Source organism: Chamaea fasciata, unplaced genomic scaffold, assembly GCF_029207755.1.
Source record: "Chamaea fasciata isolate MVZ Bird 193981 ecotype frontalis unplaced genomic scaffold, bChaFas1.0.hap1 SCAF_7, whole genome shotgun sequence".
Taxonomy (NCBI): Eukaryota; Metazoa; Chordata; class Aves; order Passeriformes; family Sylviidae; genus Chamaea; species Chamaea fasciata.
Genome location: NW_027094092.1, coordinates 62,104,320 through 62,124,052, shown reverse-complemented (window position 1 = coordinate 62,124,052; position 19,733 = coordinate 62,104,320). Strand labels below are relative to the sequence as shown.

General features: G+C 49.5%; 1 protein-coding gene across 2 annotated transcripts in view; it reads left to right on the top strand.

The window, feature by feature from the left end:
• Positions 1 to 19,733, top strand: part of FANCM (FA complementation group M) — a 55,709-nt gene that overhangs the window by 32,711 nt on the left and 3,265 nt on the right. For both annotated transcript variants that reach the window (XM_066189193.1, XM_066189192.1), the window contains exons 12-20: positions 1,488 to 1,645; positions 2,145 to 2,297; positions 10,917 to 12,687; positions 13,379 to 13,464; positions 13,578 to 13,646; positions 14,418 to 14,540; positions 16,608 to 16,764; positions 17,899 to 18,005; positions 18,547 to 19,047. In XM_066189193.1, coding sequence (XP_066045290.1) covers positions 1,488 to 1,645; positions 2,145 to 2,297; positions 10,917 to 12,687; positions 13,379 to 13,464; positions 13,578 to 13,646; positions 14,418 to 14,540; positions 16,608 to 16,764; positions 17,899 to 18,005; positions 18,547 to 19,047 — 3,125 coding nt within the window. The remainder of the gene's footprint in view (positions 1 to 1,487; positions 1,646 to 2,144; positions 2,298 to 10,916; positions 12,688 to 13,378; positions 13,465 to 13,577; positions 13,647 to 14,417; positions 14,541 to 16,607; positions 16,765 to 17,898; positions 18,006 to 18,546; positions 19,048 to 19,733) is intronic.

Genomic DNA, 19,733 nt, shown 5'->3' with positions numbered 1-19,733 from the left:
TCCCTTCCAGCTCAGGATATTCCATGGCTCTGTGCCTTGGTTTGGAAAGACAGGTGTCTTCTAAGGAAGGCAGGAGCCTCCCTTGGAATGGAGAATGGAAACCCCTCCCTCTCGATTATTATAATTTTGCAATTAAGGGGCTCTCAGGCAAAGAGATGGGAACAGGAATAACAGTTCTGTACTAGGGATATTAAAAGAATAAAAATGGAGTAGTAGAAAAAGCAAACAAGCAAAGAGCAAACCCTGGCAGAGTCAGGACAGGAGCTGACCCGCTGTTGGTCAGGGTGTTGGTGTCAGCCCAACCCAGTCCTCCTGCAGTGACAGATGTGGTTCTGCTGGAGCAGAGATGATCCTGGAGAAGGCTCCAGTGGTGCTGGGATGGGTCCGCTCTCCCTCTGGGAATCCAGTGCACACAGGCCGTGCTGCTGTTCTGAATGCCAGCTTTGATCCAGGCGGGAATGCTGGGCTCCTCCCCCTGGGTGGAGCCTCTCCCCGTGGGATGATGGGATTGTGTCAGCCCTGCAGTGAGCCTGGATGGCCCATGGACAGCAGATATCCCCTGGAGGGAGGATGGGTCCTGGAAGGGATAAAGAACACGGCCCTAGCTGGTTTAACAGCTGCTGACGGAACACACACTGCTGGGGACATCCTGAGACCCAAGGCATTCTGTGATCCCTTGGATCTCTTCCCACTCAACACTCCATGGTTCCAAATGCTTCTCTGAGAATTGTTCTTCATTTCCTTTTCCTTCGGGTCTTCTTTTCCTCCTCTGCCAGATCCTTGGACTGGGTGTTATCTCTTCAGGAATGTGACATCTCCTACACTTGAGTCAGAAATACTTCACAGCAGTGTTGATCTTCTGAGGGGTTTTTTTTAGTGATGGCCTCAAAAATGTCATGTTGGTTCATTTTTCCAGGTTTTCCTGAGCAGGATGTGAGCAGGACTCAGGGTTTGCTCTGTGCAGACACAGCCCCTGACAGCTGGAACTTGAGAGGATTGAGAGATCCAGGCTGATTCCTCTTCTGTGGCATTAATTCCCAAAAGAGCCTGGGCTGCAGATTCACCCCAGATCCTGTCTGCACAGACACAGAAGGCAAATTACCTTCATTATTTTTCTCCCAGCTTCACACATCTGGCCTGAAAACCATCACATTCTCGACTCTAGATTCTTTGCAATCACTTCCCACCCAGGGCTGTTGAAGGGATTTGACATTGTTTGGGATAGTGATCTGTATCTGTCTCTTTCTATTTTTATATGATGTCAAAACAGCTGTTTAATGGTATTTATCTGTATAAAATATTAACACTCTCTGGATGCTTGTCCCTGGCTTCAGAGTCTCTGCATCTGGTTTTCTGATTGTGGCTCAAAGATTTTTTTTTATTTTTTTTTTTGTGCCTGGTACCACCCCAAGTTCTTTTATTCTGTGCATCCCTTTTCCTACAGCGGCTAACGTTTTCCTGTTGTTGTTTTTTTCCCCTCCCCACAGGCCAAAAGCAAATCAAGTCCCATGAGAGCTGGTCCTTGTCACCTGAGGAGTTTGAAATGTGGGACAGACTCTACAGGATTAAGGAAAGTGATGGGATAAAGGAGCCAGTGTTGCCCCGAGTTCAGTTTGAAACCTTAGAAAACCTGGAAGGAACACCAGTGAGTTCCGTGCAATGTTCCCTTTGACACGAGGCCTGAAGGATGCTGGAAATCCCAGAGTTAACTCTGGGGGTTTGAGGGAAGTCTGTTATGAAAATGCCTTTTTGAGGTTTACGTGTGGGTTTTTGAGGTTAAGAATTTAGAAATTGCATGTTTGAAATGGGTCTGTAAATTAAAAAAAAAAAAAGTAGGTCTGTGAATTTAAAGTTTAAGTTCTGCTCCTGTTTTCAAGAATTCCATGCAGGGTGCTGTATTCACGGAGCCCCGGGATGGTTTGGGTTTAAAGGGGTCTTAAACCCACCTCATTCCACCCCCTGCCCTGGGCACCTTCCCCTAGCCCAGGTTGCTCCTGATGTTTTTATTTTAGACCAGACTTAACCCCGTGTGATAATGTTTAAATCCTTCCCTGCACTTCTGTACTTATTGTCCCTGACAGAGAAGTTTCGCCCAACAATTCCTTGCTGAAAATCTCTTCTCCCATCCCAAATTCCCCCTGCAGGAGCCCCAGGAGGGGGCAGCTCGGGAGCTCTCCTTGTCTGAGTGGAGCATTTGGCAGAATCAGCCTCTTCCCACGTCCCTGGTGGATCACTCGGATCGTTGTCACCTCTTCGTCAGTGCCATGGAAATGATGGAGCTGATGAGGCACCAGCAGGTACGAAACGTGCCCAGGGACTGGGAATTTAAAAAAAAAAAAAAAAAACAATAATTGTGACATGAATTATGTGTGTTTAATCTTGTTTCAAACTGACTCCCACTGCTAGGCTGTGATTCCTAATCTTTTCCACAGAAACTGTTTTTAAAAAAGTGTTTCCCTACCTAAGAAAAAAAACCCCCAAACCAACCCACCCATAAATCAATCTTTTTTTAACGGCTTCCAGTATCAATTTGTGACAGAATGACATCGAATACAAAAGCTCCAATTGCCAAGGAGCAAAGGCACCAAGAGGAATATCAGAGCTGTTCCAGGAACTGGGAAGAGTTTGGTGCTGTGTCTCCATCCAAAGCATCCCAGAAAAGTCATGCAGGAGCACATGGCATGCTTTAGGGGATTTGTGTTTTGAGGCTTTCTGAGTTTAGTTTGGTTTTTTTCGGACTAAAAAGCGAATTGTTCCTAAGGATTAAGGGATGAGAGGAGCTCAGCCAAACAAACATGGATGGGAACTGCTTGGGAGATGGGAATTTTGTTTTCTGACAGGGATGGGTGCAGAAATCCTTCTGGAAGGCACAGGGAAGTGGGTGTAGAGGTGGATGGAGGCTTCAGTGGCTCACCACGTTCTTTTTCCCTCCAGCTCAGCTCCCCAAACGTTGCCTTTCAGCACGTGCAAGTTTTTTAGGTCATCAGAAGCTGTTGCTAAGCTGCCAGAGTTTCCTGAATAATACCAGGACTAATCAAGGAGGAGAATGGAGACATTGTAGTTGTGCTCTGCGGGTGTCTAAGGGAGGCTGTGGACAGACCTGCCCAGCTCACAAAACTTCTCCATCCCACCAGAGACATCCCTGACTCCTCCGAGAGTCCCTGTCCCCAGCTGGGGCCAAGGACACGCCGCAGAGGGAGAGGGCAGGGATGGGGACAGGAAGGATGTCAGGAGGAGAGAAATGCCTCAAGGATTAGAAGGTGCCCCCTGAGGCTCCTTTTCTCCAGGCTGAGCCCCCTCAGCTCCCCTTGTGCTGCAGTGTGGGAGTTCCAGCTGGGCTGACTGTTGCAGTTTTATCTTCTTTTCTGCCAGAGTCTGGGTTAAACGCCTGAGAGACAGTTTGCATGTTCAGACTGAGATGTTTATTAATTCTTGTCCATGTCACAGTCTCACGAGCTGTGAGTTCTGGCTAACAAAGCAGAAAATGGCCTCTATCTCTTTCTTTCCAAGGCCTTTTAACGATAAACTTTCCAATTATGAAATGACACCTGAATTATTTTGACTTTTAACCCAATAACCAACCACCCCTGGCCCGCAATGAGGATTTTTCTACCCAATTACAAAACCCCACCCAGACCCACAGAGAAGAAGGTGAAAAAGAAGAGCTCAGCCTCTGCCCTAAATCCTCCATCTTGCTTTAAATATATTACTGTATTCTAAACCCTTCAACTCTGAGTTTTCCCCCCTGTGACACCACACTCTTCTATCCAAACCCCACACCCACAATCCCAGAGCTGTCACTCAATTTTGGGAGCCTTTTCCACGGCCTCAGGTCAATGCAGTGTTTGCCTGGGGGTCAGTGCCTGTCAGCACAGAAAGTCTGGAATTCTCAGTGCCCAGGGCTCCAACACTGGCCTTCAGCCTTCTCCATTTGTGTTAACCAGGGGTGGAGATTCCTCACTGAGAGGAGGAATCCTTCCAGGGTGTCCCTGGTGTGCCCAGAGTGTCCCCAGGAGCACCAGAGGTGACACAAGGCCCAGCAGTCACCCTTTGGAGCCTCCTGGGGAGAAACAAAGCACTGGCACGGGGGTTTTAAACTTCTTTAAGAAGTTTAAGAGGTCCTTGGGCTCTTTCTTCCACTGAACCAAGTGCTGTCAGTCCAGGGACCCCAAAAGCTGTTCCACAAGAAGGGAAGGGGCAGCATTGTCCTGACCTGAGCTGATCACTCAGCTCTGACACTGAGCTCTTGTCTGAGAGTTTCCCGAACATTCCCTGAAGTCATCCCTGCCTTCCCTGAGAGGCACTGACTGTTCCCGAGGCAGAGGATGTTCCCACTGCAATTCCAAACGTTCACCTGGAGGAGAGAAGGGTCCTGGGACTCCTCAGAGCCCCTGGCAGGGCCTGAAGGGGCTCCAGGAGAGCTGCAGAGGGACTGGGGACAAGGGATGGAGGGACAGCACACAGGGAATGGCTTTGAGCTGGAAAAGGGGAGATTTGGGTGGGATATTGGGAACTGGGAATTCCTGGCTGGGCTGGAATTCCCAGATTTGCTGTGGCTGCCCCTGGATCCCTGGCAGTGCCCAAGGCCAGGTTGGACATTGGGCTTGGAGCAGCCTGGGACAGTGGGAGGTGTCCCTGGCATGGCAGGGGTGGGAATGGGTGGGATTTAATTTCCTTTCCGAGCATTCCGTGGTTCTCTGCTGGGAAGGGTTTGCAGGGATGTGCTGTGCAGGTTCCTGCTATAAATATTCCCTGGCTGATCTGGCTGACGTTCGTTTACGGTGCTTAATTAACAGAGGGCTTTAACACCAGTGCAGGGCAAAGCTCTTTCCATAAATACCCCACAGAGGGAACCTCAAACCACAGGTTTTATTCATGATTCTCCTCCTGGGGGACAAAGCATCAAATCTGGCAAATCCTGGTTTTACTGTGAATAACCAAACGATCTGGAAACATCTCAGTTATTTATTTCCTGGGCAGAATCTCATTCAGACATTTGTCACGACTCAACACAAGCCAGCACAAGAGGCATTTGTGTGGGGTTTTTTTGGGGTGTTTTCTGTTAGACAAGAAATTCACCGAGGTGTGGCTTTCCTTCTGCTCATTCAGTGATTCCAGAAATTTGTATTTTGCATAATAGCTTTAAAAAAAAATTCAATTTAAAGGTTTTTTTTTTAAATAGATGGGGTGAAAATGATTGGCAAAAAGTTATACTGCATTTATATGCTCTTAAAATTTTCAAGAAGAAGTTGGGCTAGTCAAAAGAAAATAAAAAAGTCCAAGAAACCCCAAATGTGACCCCTGGAAAAGGCACATCCAGCAAAGCCTTTAATGCCCCGGGGGCTTTATTGCTACAGCAACGCCTGCAGGGCAGAGCTGGGGATTTACTCCCTGGGGGATTTTTGGTGCAACATGGGAACAAATCAAATTGTCCTTCTGCAAAATAATTCCATCTCTCTGAAGCATTTTATTTTATTTTATTTTATTTTATTTTATTTTATTTTATTTTATTTTATTTTATTTTATTTTATTTTATTTTATTTTATTTTATTTTATTTTATTTTATTTTATTTTATTTTATTTTATTTTATTTTATTTTATTTTATTTTATTTTATTTTATTTTATTTTAATTTTCAAATTAAACTGTGCTGTTTGGAAATAAGGCCGGGCAGAGTCATTCCTTGAAGTGGGGATGATAGTTATCCAGGTTTCTCAGGGAACAGGGAAGTGCCAGTGCTTTGTTTTTCCTTAGGAGATGAGGAATGTTTCGTTTTAGTCACCAGACCAGGAGGGTCACTCTGGATCTTTCCCATTTCCAAGCTGGAACTCACAGCTTTTCGCAAGTAAAGAACAAAATAAATCCCAAAAGCTTTGGGATTGTCTCAGTTTTTTCACCCTCTGACTCCAAACACCTCGGGAGAGAACCATCTCCTAAGCCTGGCCTGACCCTGGAAGTGCTGGCTCTGAAACCAGCTGTCATTTATCATCTGTCTGGGGCTGCCCCAGGGGGTGCTCCAGATGAACTCCCTGCCCGCAGGGAAAACGTCCCCAGGACACTCCGGAATCCCAGGGAACCTGAAAAGGCTTCCCAAGCTCGTGGAGTTTTGAATCAGATGTGTTTGGGGAGGAAATTTGATGTTTTCAGGCAGCTGGACTTTTTTTTTTTTTTCCCCCTCAGGAGACCCGGAATGAAAAGTTAAAAATGGTTCAAGTAAGGAAAATGAAATGATTTTATCTGGGGTTTTTAGACTCTCATTGCCAGTAAAATCTCTCTGATTAAAATCCTCTTCTGAGGTGAGTCCAAACTTCTGATTCCAGAGAAGGTGGAAGGGTCTGGGCTGGTTTTGGAGGGTGAGGTGCCAGGGAGCCCCAAAATCTCAACTCTCCATTTGAAGTAGTTCCTTTGAATTCCTTCTTCTGCTCTTGTTGCCAAATTTTCTGAGCCCAGGCATCAACAGAGACCAGGGCTGGCTTGTTCAGACCTGGAATTGCAGCTGCCTGGTGCTTTTCCTGGTGCTGGGCTCGCGTTCAGTGAGAGCAGAGAAGTCACAGTGATTGGGGAGCGGGACTGGATGGTCCTGCAGGTCCTTCCAAGCCCAACCATTCCATGAATCCGTGCCCTGAGCTTCCAGCTCTGCTAAACACAAAGAGAGCAGGGACATCCAGGCAGGGCGCAGGGCATGTCCTCAGTAAATGGGGGTTTATTATGGAATCCATAGTTCTGGACATTCCAGGGATCCAGGGGCAGCCACAGCTGCTCTGGGCACCCTGATTTATTCCCTGATGTTCCTGAACATTCACCTCTTCAGCCTCCTTATGGATCCCACATTTTCCAGGGCACATATCTTGTAATCACCTTTCTTTAGAAAATGATTACATCTGTGATCATTTTAATCATTTTGTAATCATCTTTTTTTTTAGGGATCTTTGGCTGTTTTTATTGGGCAGCAGAAAGCAAAACCCAACAGAAGCAGCAGGTCCATCCATAATGTGATGCCATTAGGGAGAGAATTATCTCAGTTTGGTCGAAGGAAATTGGGGTTTCTGTGTCCTGAATAACTTTTTAAAGATCATCTCGTGTTATTACACTTTAAACCTCCAAAGCCAAGTTTTTGACGGTGCTTCTTGCCCTGAAGTGTGTTCTGGAAACGGAGCAATCATGGAACAGGGATTGATCCTTCTGAAAAAAACCTCCTGGAATCACAGAAAGGTTTGGGTTGGGAAGGAGCTTAAAGCTGCTCCAAGGCCCCTGGAGGAGAGCACGGAATGGGGAGGGTTTGAGGAGCAGCATCAGCTTGGCCAGAACACACCAAAGAGGGGAAATTCTCTCAAATTCTGCATGGTTTCACTCAGGCTTCCAGTTAGAGGAGTTTTAATCGTTAAAAACCCACACTGTGGCTGTCTGCAGATTAACCTTTTGTTTTCAAATAGCAGCATCGCCAGGGTTCCATCAGGCAGATGAATCTTGTTGGAAAATGTGCCTCCAAAGCAGCTTGTGAGGAGAGAGCAGGTCACTTCAGTTTTGGTACTTGATGCCTTAAATTTAAACACTGGGAAACTGAATGCCAATCATCACACAGATATTTACCTATTAACAGTGAAAATTTCAATGTGCTAGGGTTACTTGCATGTAAATACTGGGAATCAGAATGGCTGCGATTATGCAGATATTTGCATAATAACAATGGAAGTTTTAATATGCTAAGTTTACTTACATTTAAATACTGGGAAACAGAATGGCTGTAATTACACAGATAATTGCATATTAACAGTGAAAATTTGCATACGCTAAGTTTTCTTAAATACTAGGAAACAAACCAGGTATAATTACACAGATAATTGCATATTAACAGTGAAAATTTGCATATGCCTAGTATACTGAAATACTAGGAAACAAACCAGGTATAATTACACAGATAATTGCATATTAACAGTGAAAATACTAACACGCTAAGTTTACTTTTCTCTTCCCATTTTCTATGCCAAAACGTATTCTGTTTATTGGAGTGAATCCGTGACTGCAGGCAGGGTCATTGATTGAGCGCAGTAATCTGAGTGGTGCCGTTTTCCTGCTCCTGACCTATTTTCTGAGGAGCTGGTACACCCTGGAACTCTCTGGGTTAGAGGGGAGCTGAGCAGCTAATTTAGGTTCAGGCCAAAACGTGCTGATCCCAAATCCGCCCTTTCCCTGCCTCGGCACAAACTGCCCTGGCTGGGACACAACCTTTTGTTGGGGAAGGAAGTGTTTGGAGTGGCCCTGGAAGTGGAGCAGTTACACAAGCCCCTGCCAGCCCAAATCAGGTTACTGAGCTCTGGCCTAGATGCTAAATTTGGCTGCTTGAGCTGTGGCCGGCCCCAGCAGCTCTGCCAGGCTCCAGTGGGGCTGGGCTGCACTCACAGCACCCGGGGGGACGTTCCTGGGAAAACTCCTCACTGATCCTGGGGTACGATCCTACAATCCCAGAATGGTTTGGGTTAAATCCCACCCCATTCCCACCCCTGCCATGCCAGGGACACCTCCCACTGTCCCAGGCTGCTCCAAGCCCAATGTCCAACCCGGCTTTGGGCACTGCCTGGGATCCAGGGGCAGCCACAGCAAATCTGGGGAACTTGATTTGGGGTTTGGAGGTTTTGGGGGTTGTATTTGAGTGGTGTTGGATTTGTAGGTTTTGAGGGTTTAGTTTGAGTTTGGGGTTTGGAGGTTGTATTTTGATTTGGTTTGGGTTTGTAGATTTTGGGAGCTTTAGGTTGATTGGGCTTGGGTTTGGAGGTTTTGGGGCTGTAGTTTTGTTTTGGGTTTGTAGGTCTTGGGGCTTGAAGTTTGGGTTTGTAGATTTTGGGAGCTGTAGTTTGATTAGGCTTGGGTTTGGAGATCTTAGGGGATGTAGTTTTGTTTTGGGGTTTGAAGCTTGGTTAGTTTTGGGTTTGGGGGCGGTGATTTGCTTGGGTTTGGAGGTTTTTGGGGTTGTATTTGAGTGGTGTTGCAGTTGTAGCATTTGGCGGTTGTATTTTGGTTGGTTTTGGGTTCGGAGGTTTTGGAGGTTGTATTTTGATGGGTTTGGGTTTGTAGGTTTTGGGGTTTGAAGCTTGGTTCATTTTGGGGGTTGTATTTTGATTGGGTTTGTGGGTTTTAGGGGTTGTATTTCAGTGGTTTTGGATTCAAAGGTTTTGGGGGTTATATTTTGATTGGTTTGCGGGGTTTAGTTTGAGTTTTGGGTTCAGAGGTTTTGGAGGTTGTATTTTGATTTGGTTTGGGTTTGTAGATTTTGGGAGTTTTAGATTGATTGGGCTTGGGTTTGGAGGTTTTGGGGTTGGAAGCTTGGTTAGTTTTGGGTTTGGGGGCTGTGATTTGCTTGGGTTTGGAGGTTTTAGGGGTTGTATTTGAGTGGTTTCTGATTTGTAGGTTTTGGGGGCTGTATATTTGGGGAGGTCTGGGGGTTTAGTTTGAGTTTTGGAGGTTTTGAGTTTTTGAGTTTGAGTCTGGAGGTTTTGGAGGTTGTATTTTGATTGGATTTGAGTTTGGGTTTGTAGATTTGGGCGCTGTAGTTTGATTTGGCTTGGGTTTGGAGGTTTTAGGGGCTGTAGTTTTGTTTTGTGTTTGTAGGTTTTGGGGGTTGTATTTGAGTGGTGTTGGATTTGTAGGTTTTGGGGGCTCTATTTTTGGGGGTGTGGGGTGATTTAGTTTGAGTTTTGGGTCTGGAGGTTTTGGAGGTTTTATTTTGGTTTGGCTTTGTAGATTTGGGAGCTGTAGTTTGATTGGGTTTGGAGGTTTAAAGGGTTGTAACTTTGTTTTGGGTTTGTAGGTTTTGGGGGTTGTACTTGGGTTGATTTTGGGTTACAGGACAATATTAGGCCAAGCCTGATCAGCGCTGCCCTCTCAGAGCTGTGTGGGGTGGGCAGGGGCAGCACCTCCTCCCATTTCACCCATGTTCAGTGGCTTGGCAGCTAATTAATCCTTAATCCATTTAATTTCTGCCTTGTTTGTGTAATGCTGAAATGCTTGAATTGGGCTGTTGTGCAAGGGGCAGTTGTTCCTGAGATAAACCCAAACAGACCCTTATCAGCCGTGTCACTGTCACCCCAATGCTCCCTCTGCTCAGGTGACACCTGGGCAGTGACCTGGACCCACGTTTGTTGTTCCTTTTGGATTTCAGAGAAAGAATTCCATGTCTTGAGTTGGGTGTTCTGACCAGGCATGAGGAAAAGGAATTTGTTAAGACCTGCCAGGTCGAAATCATCCTTCAACCCACTTGTGACAATTCTTTTCCTCCCTGTTTTGGTTAAGCCTTCTCCTAGGGCAGCTGGTGTAGTCTGGGGAATCTCCTTGGGGATCTTCAGTTAAAAAAATCCAGACTTGGAGTTTCTTTGGACAGCTTTACAAATGGGTGGAGTAAGCATCAGCATCTGTGTGAAATCGCTGTGGAAACGGTGGCGATGATGGTTAATGACAAAATCTGTTACTAGTGCCCAGTTTGCTTTGCCTGCTGCCCCAACCCTGTTAGGGATCCGTCTTCAGATTCCTGGCGGGTGGCTTTGGATCCTGAAACACCTTCAGACAAGCCAGTCCCTGATGGTAAAAGTCATTTTTCTCACCCTCTATAAAGGTCCCTCCTGTAATTTCGGGGATTAAGGAATCCAGGGATCCATCTGCCTGAAGTGCCAAAAAATCATTGCTCTGTTCAGATCCTACGTGTCCAGGCGCACTGTGCTTTTCCCAAGTGTGTTTAACAGAGCTGCTTGCCTTTTGAACAGCAGATTGATAGAAAAAAAAAAATTAATCCAGAGAAAAATTAATCCAGAGTCTGTGGGAAGTTCTTCAGGAGAAGAAAACCTTTGTCCCTTGTTTTAAATCTGGCTGTGAGCAGCCCTGGGGGGCCTGGGTGTGTCTCTGGTAACCGCTGCCCTGTGTCCCCAGGGAGACTGCAGCTATGAACAGGAGCTCCAGCCTCACCTACGGATGGAAGATGTGAATATTCCAGGCAACAAAAGGAATCTCCCCGTGGCCAACCCCCCCCGGGATCAGAGAGGTCCCTGCTCCAGGAAGGACCTGGCAAAACCAAGACCAAAACCAAAACCATTCCCACCTGACGCAGGTGATGACAATGAGAGTGAGTTCTTCACCACCTTTAAAACAACCAAACCCAAAGCTCCCAGAAGAGCTCCTGGACTCGGTGAGGAAGTGCCTGTGTTGCCTCAGGATCCTTCAGCCTCTCCCTCGGGAACGAGGCTTGCTGTGGCTGGACACCCTGACCAGGACGAGGGGCTGGAGGTGACATTCGACTTAAATGCCTTTATTGACCTGTGTGACAACAGTGACAGCCCTGAGACCCCTGCCGGTGCAGCAGCACAGGAGAACAGCTGTGCAGGTCAAGCCTCCCACAGGGATTCAGGGTATGAGACATCCCCCGTGGCCTCGGAGCTGTTCTATCTCCCCGAGTCCTGCAGGGATTCCTTCACACCCCTGGGAGTGCCCCAGGAGCCGCCGGGGCTGGGACAAGCCTTTTGCCAGGTGCAAAGGCTTCTGTCACAGTCCCCTCCCTCTGAGGACGAGCTGGAGGGTTTGGAGAGCGTGATGAGAGATGAAGGAACAAGATCTCCTTCCCCTGAAGTTCTCCCCGATGGTCGCTCAGAGGCACGGCAGGACGGCGGCTCCCCTGCGTCCCCAAAAACCGATCCTTCGCTGCCGCTCCTGGGAGATCCCAAAGGGACAGCTCCCAGGGAATTCCGTGCCTCCGGTTTGTCCGAAACCGCGTCACCTGCCCAGGCTGCTGCTGTTGAGGAGGAGCAGCTCTGGGACGACAGCTTGGACGGGCTGTTTGACAGTGAGGAATTCCCTGGGAACAGCAGCATTCCCGGTGTGAACCAGCCCCTGGCAAACGGCCCTTTCCCTCCCGAGGACACGGGAGAGGCCGCCCTGGGAGCTCCTGGCGAGGAGCAGAGTCTCCATCTGTTTGAGGATGAGGGCAGCCCCCTGAGCCCCGAGCCTCCAGCTGGGCCCATCCCTGGGGCCGAGGGGGAGCCAGGCAGGGAATTGCCCTGTGTGAGCCCCACCCAGCCCCGCGGGGAACCCATGGGAACATCCCTGCCGAAGGAGGATCCCTACGACCGCTCCCCGGAGCTGTTCCCCGTCACCTTCGACCTGGGCTTCTCCGTGGAGGACAGCGGGGATGAAACCTCGGAGGGGAGCAGGAATGCTGATAACCCCGATGTGATCCGGGGTGCCCCAGGGGCCGGATCCACTGAGGGTGCAGAAAGGTCCCTGAGGGATGGCTCCAGGCTGGAAACCTCACCGGCGTGGGACCGCAGAAGGCTGGAGAGAAGGAAGGTGTCCACCCCGTTGTCACTGCAGAGCAGGAGTGACAGGGAAGGGCCCGAGGGCGCTCCCGCGGCAGGGCCTGGCCTGGAAGGAGGCGGCAGAACGGGAAGGGAACCCCCTGGACCTTTGCCTTCAGCACTTCTGACCCCAGCACGCAGGAAGGGTGTGAGTATCAAAGCTCTCAAAAGAATTCCCATGAAAGTCTTCTCCAACGCCAGGGAGCAAATTCCAGAGGCGCCTCCTGTAGATCAAGTCCAAGAGGGCCCACGGGGGCAGAACTTTGGGAGATCAGCCATGGATTCCCCTTCAGGAAGGACAGAAAGCCTGGAAGACGCCAAACTCCATGGATCCCGTGGCTCTCCTGCTGCAGGTAGGGAGTGTGGCGGGACGGGGTTAGACCTTCATGGTCAGGAAATGGGATCTTTTGGATCCTCACTCTGAGGATTTCATGACTGAGGTGGGAAGGTTGAAAGGAAGAGGAATGACGGTGGTGATGCTGGAAGCTGGGTCAATGAGGGGACATTCCCTGTGTCCTGTCCCTCTATGCCTTGTCCCCAGCCCCTCTCCAGCTCTCCTGGAGCCCCTTTAGGCTCTGAGCTCTCCCTGGAGCTTCTCCTCTCCAGGGGAGCATTCCCAGCTCTCCCAGCCTGGCTGCAGCCCTCCGTGGCCCCTCTGGCAGTGATGTTTGCAGGCCCCTCTCGGTGCTGTCACAGGGATTCGTGTCACAAAGTGCTGCCACAGCTCTGCCTCTATCGACTTTTAACAGCCTCTCCTCCTGGTTTCCTGCTTCCCTTCCCTTCCTCTGCCTCTGTGCTGCCTGGGGTAATCGCCTCCCCGCCGGGGCTCTCCAGGGAAGCCGGCTTCATTGTCCATCCCAGCTGGAGATTGTCTCTTTTGATTAACGAGGCTGAAGAGAACAATATTTGCCCTGTAGATCAATAAGTAATCTCCTTTGGAGGTGCTTTTCTGAGACAAGGCAGGGTTTGATTGCTCAGCTCTTACCAAAATCGTGCTGGCAACCGCGCAGTTCTGGCCACCGTTGTTTATCCTGTTTCCTGCAGGACGCGGCAGCGACAGCGACAGCGAGGGAGAGATCGTTTTCCAGAGGAAAAACAGGATGAAAAAGAATGTTCTGAAGTCTCCTGATGTGAGTCTTAGAGAAAAAAAAAACAAAACCAACATAGGCAAGAGCAGCAAAATGACAATTGAAACGGCAGAACGCAAACGCTCTGCGCACTGACGCTCGTTCTGTTCCCACAGGGGATGGATGAGAGCGACCTGGAGTCTCCAGTTGGGGTCACCAGGAAACGCCGGCGCCCTCTGAACGTGGTCAGCCATGGAATGGGACAGCAAGGATGGAAGCTCACCCCTTCAGCTCCTCCCCAGGGCCTCCACAGACCCCAGAATCCCACAGTGGTTTGGGTTGGAGGGATCTCGAAGGCCATCCAGTGCCGCGGCAGGGACACCTTCCACTGTCCCAGGCTGCTCCAAGTCTGTCCAGCCTGGCCTTGGGCACTGCCGGGATTGGGGCTTGGAGGACTTTGGAGTTCCTGTTTGGCAGTGGAACATCATAACAGCCAGGAAAGGGTGAAATAACCCGCCTGCCACAAAGCTTTGAACCCCACAAAGCAAATCCGTGCCACATTTGTCCTGATTTTTCTTCCAAATCCCATTTTTCTGTCCTGTTAGTTAGCGGGAGGTGTCCCTGCCCGAGGCTGGGGTGCCACTGGAGGAGCTTTATGTTGATGAAATTCTGTTCTCTCTGGAATCAGTGAAATCAAAACACCCTCCAGCGCAGCCCAAATCTTTTTAATTACAACTACACTTTATTCCCTGTCTCAAATGTGAGTTTCTCTCTGCGGGACACTGGCATTCTCCTTCCCTCTGGCTCCCCACGCGCAAAAACTTCCTACTTGTTTTTACAATTGCGCAGGCAGTGATTTCTAGAACCTCATTCCTAGAACTTAACCACACCGTTGGTCAAAGCTCAGATAAAACATTCCATTTCCCCACCGGCCTGAGGGTGACAAACGGGGTTCAGTGATTTGAGGGAATTGTCTCTTGCTGTCTCCTGCTCACTGTGCGTGTTCCCTGTTGCAGTCAGACACATCCAGTGAGGACAGTGGGCACTTCCAGCGGCACAGGAGCAGCTCCAGAGCCCGGGACAAGCCCCAGGCAGGAGCAGCCAAACGGCCACGGGTCAGGAGCGGGGGGACAGCCAAGGTGGGTGACGCCGGGACCCTCCGGGGACAGCCAGGGCAGGTCTGGAGCAGCTGGGGTCTGGGGCTCGGATAATAGTAATATGTTTCATGTAGTAATATAATAGTAATAATTTAATAGCGATAATTATGATAGTGATAATTTAATAGTAACATATTTAATAATAGTAATATAATTATTATCATTGATAGTAATAGTAGCAAAAGAGTAATAATAACTGAATAATAATAACAGAGCAGAACAAATTTTAGTAAGAAAATTATAACGAAATATAGCAATCATATGGTATATATTATCATATATAATTTATCATATGATATATGTTGCATTCTATTATGATATGGTATATATTCTATTCTATTCTATTCTATTCTATTCTATTCTATTCTATTCTATTCTATTCCCTGTGAACCCCTTCCAGCTCACAGTGTTCTGGGGATTTGTATGTCGTATTATAAGAACAATTGCATCATATGAATGTATTTTAACAAAGCATAATAACAAAACATTATTAATAATATTCTAACAGCAATAACTATAATTGAAATCATTATCAATAGTATTATCATCAGCACTGAGCTGCTTGCCACCAGCGTTCTCAGCCCTGGGCATTCAAGGCAGCGATGATCCCTCAACCCCAAATGTTAAACCTCAGCTCAATATTTAACACTTCAGCAGGGATGGAGGCAGCACCCGACTCACTGAGCTAAATTAATGTGGAAACAAATGGAAGAAAAGTGCGTGTGTGCTTAGGAAATGCGTGCAAACGGAGAATTAAAAGGTTTAGGAGAACGTGAAAATCAGGGATGCAGCACAAGATGCCTGAGAGTTCCAGGAACTAAACTCACATTTACACCTCCGTGCTTTATATCCCGGGGATTCTGAAGGCAAACAAGCCATTCTCTTGGAGTCATGGAGATACAGAACTATTTTGGGGCTAATTTGATGTTTTACTTTAATACCTTATAGCTGAAATTACAGGAGAGAAATGAACTTAATATGAAATATCTCGGAGAGAACTGAGAAAAGTCCTCCTGAGTTAACTTGTTTTGTTTCCATGACCTTGGGGATGTTCTGTTGCCTGGTTTGGATGAAATTTAGGATCAAGTCAGTCACTTGGGAAGTGTCTCATCTTCCCTGGACTGAGCTGCACCCTTGGAGGGATTCATTGGTTGATGAATCCTAAATCCTGAGCAGAAAAGGGCGAACCGGGGTGGGCTCAGTGCCTGAAATTCCTGCTGGGCTTGGGTTTGGAGGAATCCAGCACTCAGAAATCAGCCTGGATTTTTGAAAGGACACAAAATGAGTAAAAGTGGCCACCAAGTGACCTGCTGTGTGTGGTGGGCACTCTGCCTGTGCCATTCCCTGCCCCAGCAGAGGGATTCCCTGCCCAAGGCAGATCCCTGCACTTGGAGCCACGGGCTGACCCAGGCACAGGTCTCAGGGCAGTGTTGGTTAATTAGAGGTTAATAAGAGGCTGGGTTTTAATTACCCTGAAAAAATCCAAAATGGGGTGGGATCAGAATATTTTCCTGCAGCAGTTTGCATCTACCATGATAAGTACATCGTTATTCTTCAGTATTGTCAGATTATCCCTTTTCTGACCCAGAGATGGGGAACTGAGAGGTGTTTGAAAGACTTTCATTCCATGTTCAGCCTCATGTGAAGGGTGAGACAGTGCAGGTGCCAGAACCCAAACCATTTCCTATTTACAATCCATTAGGAGCATTTCTTGGCCCATCAGCTTTTGCCACACCGTGCTGTTAATGCCCCAGAGCCAATCATCTGGAATCACCCCTGGTGGGTACAGTGCCCCTTTCACGGTTCTCTTTCTCCAAAGTGTCCAGTCTCATTTGCAAAGCCATCCTTTCAAACCTGTTCCCAGTTCCATTTCTCTCTCGGCAACGTCTGTCCCATCCCGTGGCATTTCTCAGTCGGCATTTCTCGTCTCACACCAGCCTGTGTGAGCCTTCTGCCCGGCTTTGGGAATTCCCTACAAACCCATTTCCCACAAGCATGACACAGCACTCTTTGGAATCCTACTAAGCACTTCCCTGGGGCTGTGTGCAGGCTGCAGGGAGGCAGTTCCTGGAGGAGGAGGCCGAGCTGTCCCAGCTGGATGCTGAGGGGATCTCGTCTGATGAGAGCGAAGGGGCCGAGGATGAGCTGAGCCCGAGCCTGGCCCAGTTCCTGAACGATGACGGGGAACCCACACAGGCCCTCAATGGTGAGTGGGGAATTCCAGGGGATCCCAGAGCCACGGTGTCGTGGTTTGGGAAGGCAGGTGTCTGCCAGGGAAAAGCTGGAGGTGCCCTTGGAATGGAGAATGGAAACCCCCTCCCTCTGAATTATTACCATTTTGCAATTAAGGGGCTCTCAGGGAGAGATATGGGAATAGGAATGACAGTTCTGTACTGGGAATATTAAAAATTCAAAGGTAGCAGTACAAAAAAAGCAAACCCTGGCAGAGTCAGGACAGGAGCTGACCCCTGTTGGTCAGGGTGTTGGTGTCAGCCCAACCCAGTCCTCCTGCAGTGACAGATGTGGTTCTGCTGGAGCAGAGATGATCCTGGAGAAGGGTGTCGTTTTCCTCCGAAGGTTCCTCCTCACCTGGGCTCAGGAGCTGCTCCTGCCATGGCTGCCAGGGCTCTGCCTGCCTGGAAAACCTCCTGGATCCTGAGGGAAGGGCTGGAGCTGGGTCAGGCTGGAGATCAGGGAAAGGTTCTTCCCCCAGAGGGTGGAATGAGCCCTGGAAAAGCTCCCCAGGGAATGGGCACGGCCCCGAGGCTGCCAGAGCTCCAGGAGCCTTTGGACAGCGCTGCCAGGGATGCCCAGGGTGGGATTGTTGGGGGTCTGGGCAGGGACAGGGATTGGGATGATCCCTGTGGGTTCTTCCAGCTTGGGATATTCTGGGATAGAATGGCAGCTTTCATGGCACAGGCTGGGTACACCTGGAATCCCAGGGAGGTTTGGGCTGGAGAGATCCTAAATCCCACCCAGTGCCACCCCTGCCATGGCAGGGACACCTCCCACTGTCCCAGGCTGCTCCAAGCCCAATGTCCAACCTGGCCTTGGGCACCGCCAGGGATCCAGGGGCAGCCACAGCAAATCTGGGAATTCCAGCCCAGCCAGGAATTCCCAATTCCCAATCTCCCACCCATCCTGCCCTCCATCCTAAAGCCTTAGGCCTGGGCTTTGGGATTTCCAGAGCTGGCTGGAGAATTGCAGATCGTTGCTTCGGGAAATACAGGTTTTTTGGCAACTATAAAGAAATAGGGAGAACACAGTGTAAGAGCTATGAGTTAACAGTTCTCTCTGCGTATTCATCCTGAAATCATTCTGTTTCTCCTCTGTGTCCCAGACTCTGCCATGAGGGCAGTTTACCTGAGCTCCGTGCGCAGCCCCGCCCTCGGCAGCAGGTACAAGATGGTCCATCGGGAATTCCACCCCGAGGCTGTTTTCTCCCAGGTGGGAAGGGCAGGGCCTCCTCTCCTCGGGGGGCTCCCCTCGGGGGACCACAGTGAGGGGTTTGGTCTGCTTTGGGGAGCAGTCACAGCCTTGTTTCGGTAAATTACGAGTTCCAACACAAAACTCCAGCCCGGAGATGGGAAGGATCCAGGGAAACCTCCGAGCCTTTTCCAGGGCCACAAGGGGCTCCAGGAGAGCTGCAGAGGGACTGGGGACAAGGGATGGAGGGACAGGACACGGGGAATGGCTTCGAATTGGAAAAGGGGAGATTTGGATGGGATATTGGGAATTAGGAATTCCTGGCTGGGCTGGAATTCCCAGATTTGCTGTGGCTGCCCCTGGAGCCCTGGCAGTGCCCAAGGCCAGGATGGAGCAGCCCGGGGCAGTGGGAGGTGTCCCTGCCGTGGCTGGGGTGGCCCTGGGTGGGATTTGAGCCCCTCAGCCCCGGTATCTGTGCGGTCAGGGCTGGATGAGCCAAAGATGAGGAGCAACAAAACCATTTGCCCTTCTCCCAAACCCCCCGGCTCTGTTTTCCCTCCAGATTCCCGAGCAAGATGAGTCTTACGCTGAGGACAGTTTCTGTGTGGGAGATGAGGAGGAGGAGGAGGAGGCTCAGAGTGGCTGCAGTGAGGAGGAAGCGTGTGTGAATTTTGACCTGCTCACCACTGAGGGTTTCAGCAGCAGCAGGAGGAGCTACCTGACCCGCCGCAGGAAGAGGCTGAACCAGGCCAGGCTGGCAGGGAACTCTCCTGCCCCGCTGCAGAAGAAGAAGAAGAAAGCATGCAGAATTATTGTCCTGAGTGACTCCAGCGAGGAGGAGGTGGCCGGCAGCAGGGAGAAGCCCCTGGGAGCAGGGCAGGGCGAGGGGCAGCACAGCAGCGCGGCCGGGGCGGCCCCGGCTCCTCCGGACGCACGCAGCCTGCCGCCCTCGGGAGCGCCTGGAGTGCTGGAGCTGCCCCCAGAGCGGCCAGGCTGGAGCACAGCCATCCCCCCAGCTGCCTCAGGCTGCGGGAGCACGGAGCTGCAGGCTGCTGCTGCTCGGGTCAGTGCTCAGGGCAAGCAGGGACATCCCTGGGGGGAAGAATCCCTGGGCCGGGGCTGTCCGCAGCAGCAGGAGTCAGGGAATCAGGGAACGGGCTGGGTTGGAGGGTGTTGCAGTGACAGAGCAGCCAGGACTCAGTTTCTTCCTGCAGGAAAAGCCAGTTCTTGATTCGCAGAGCTCATTTTTATAGTTTTTACACACCTCGTGGGCAGCTCGAATCGGCCACTGCTTTTCTTGCCACTCAATTCCCTGGTTACGAGCTGTAACTTTGCCTTTCCATCAGACCCCTCTGTTCTTGGACTGCTTTCGTATTTTCCTCCCTGATTCTCATGGCACAGATCTATTGTTCGTGCAGCTGCAAAGTTCTTTTTTCTTACTAGAACAGTTTGTTAACTGCCTTCATTCTTACGATTTTTTTCCTGATGGGAATTTACAGGCTACTGCTAGCTTAGCGTATTTTGTAAGACCTTTATTTTATAATAGCTCATAAATAATATCTGTTCAATTATATATTATTATATAATAATATCTCTTACAGCCCCCCCCACGGGCAGGGACACCTTCCATGGACCAGGTTGCTCCAGCCTGGCCTTGGACACTTCCAGGGAGCATTTCCCTTTGCTGCTAGAAGCTCTGTGTTCCCAGGGTAGCCTGGAGTATTTTAGGAGGGGACAAATGAAAACTGG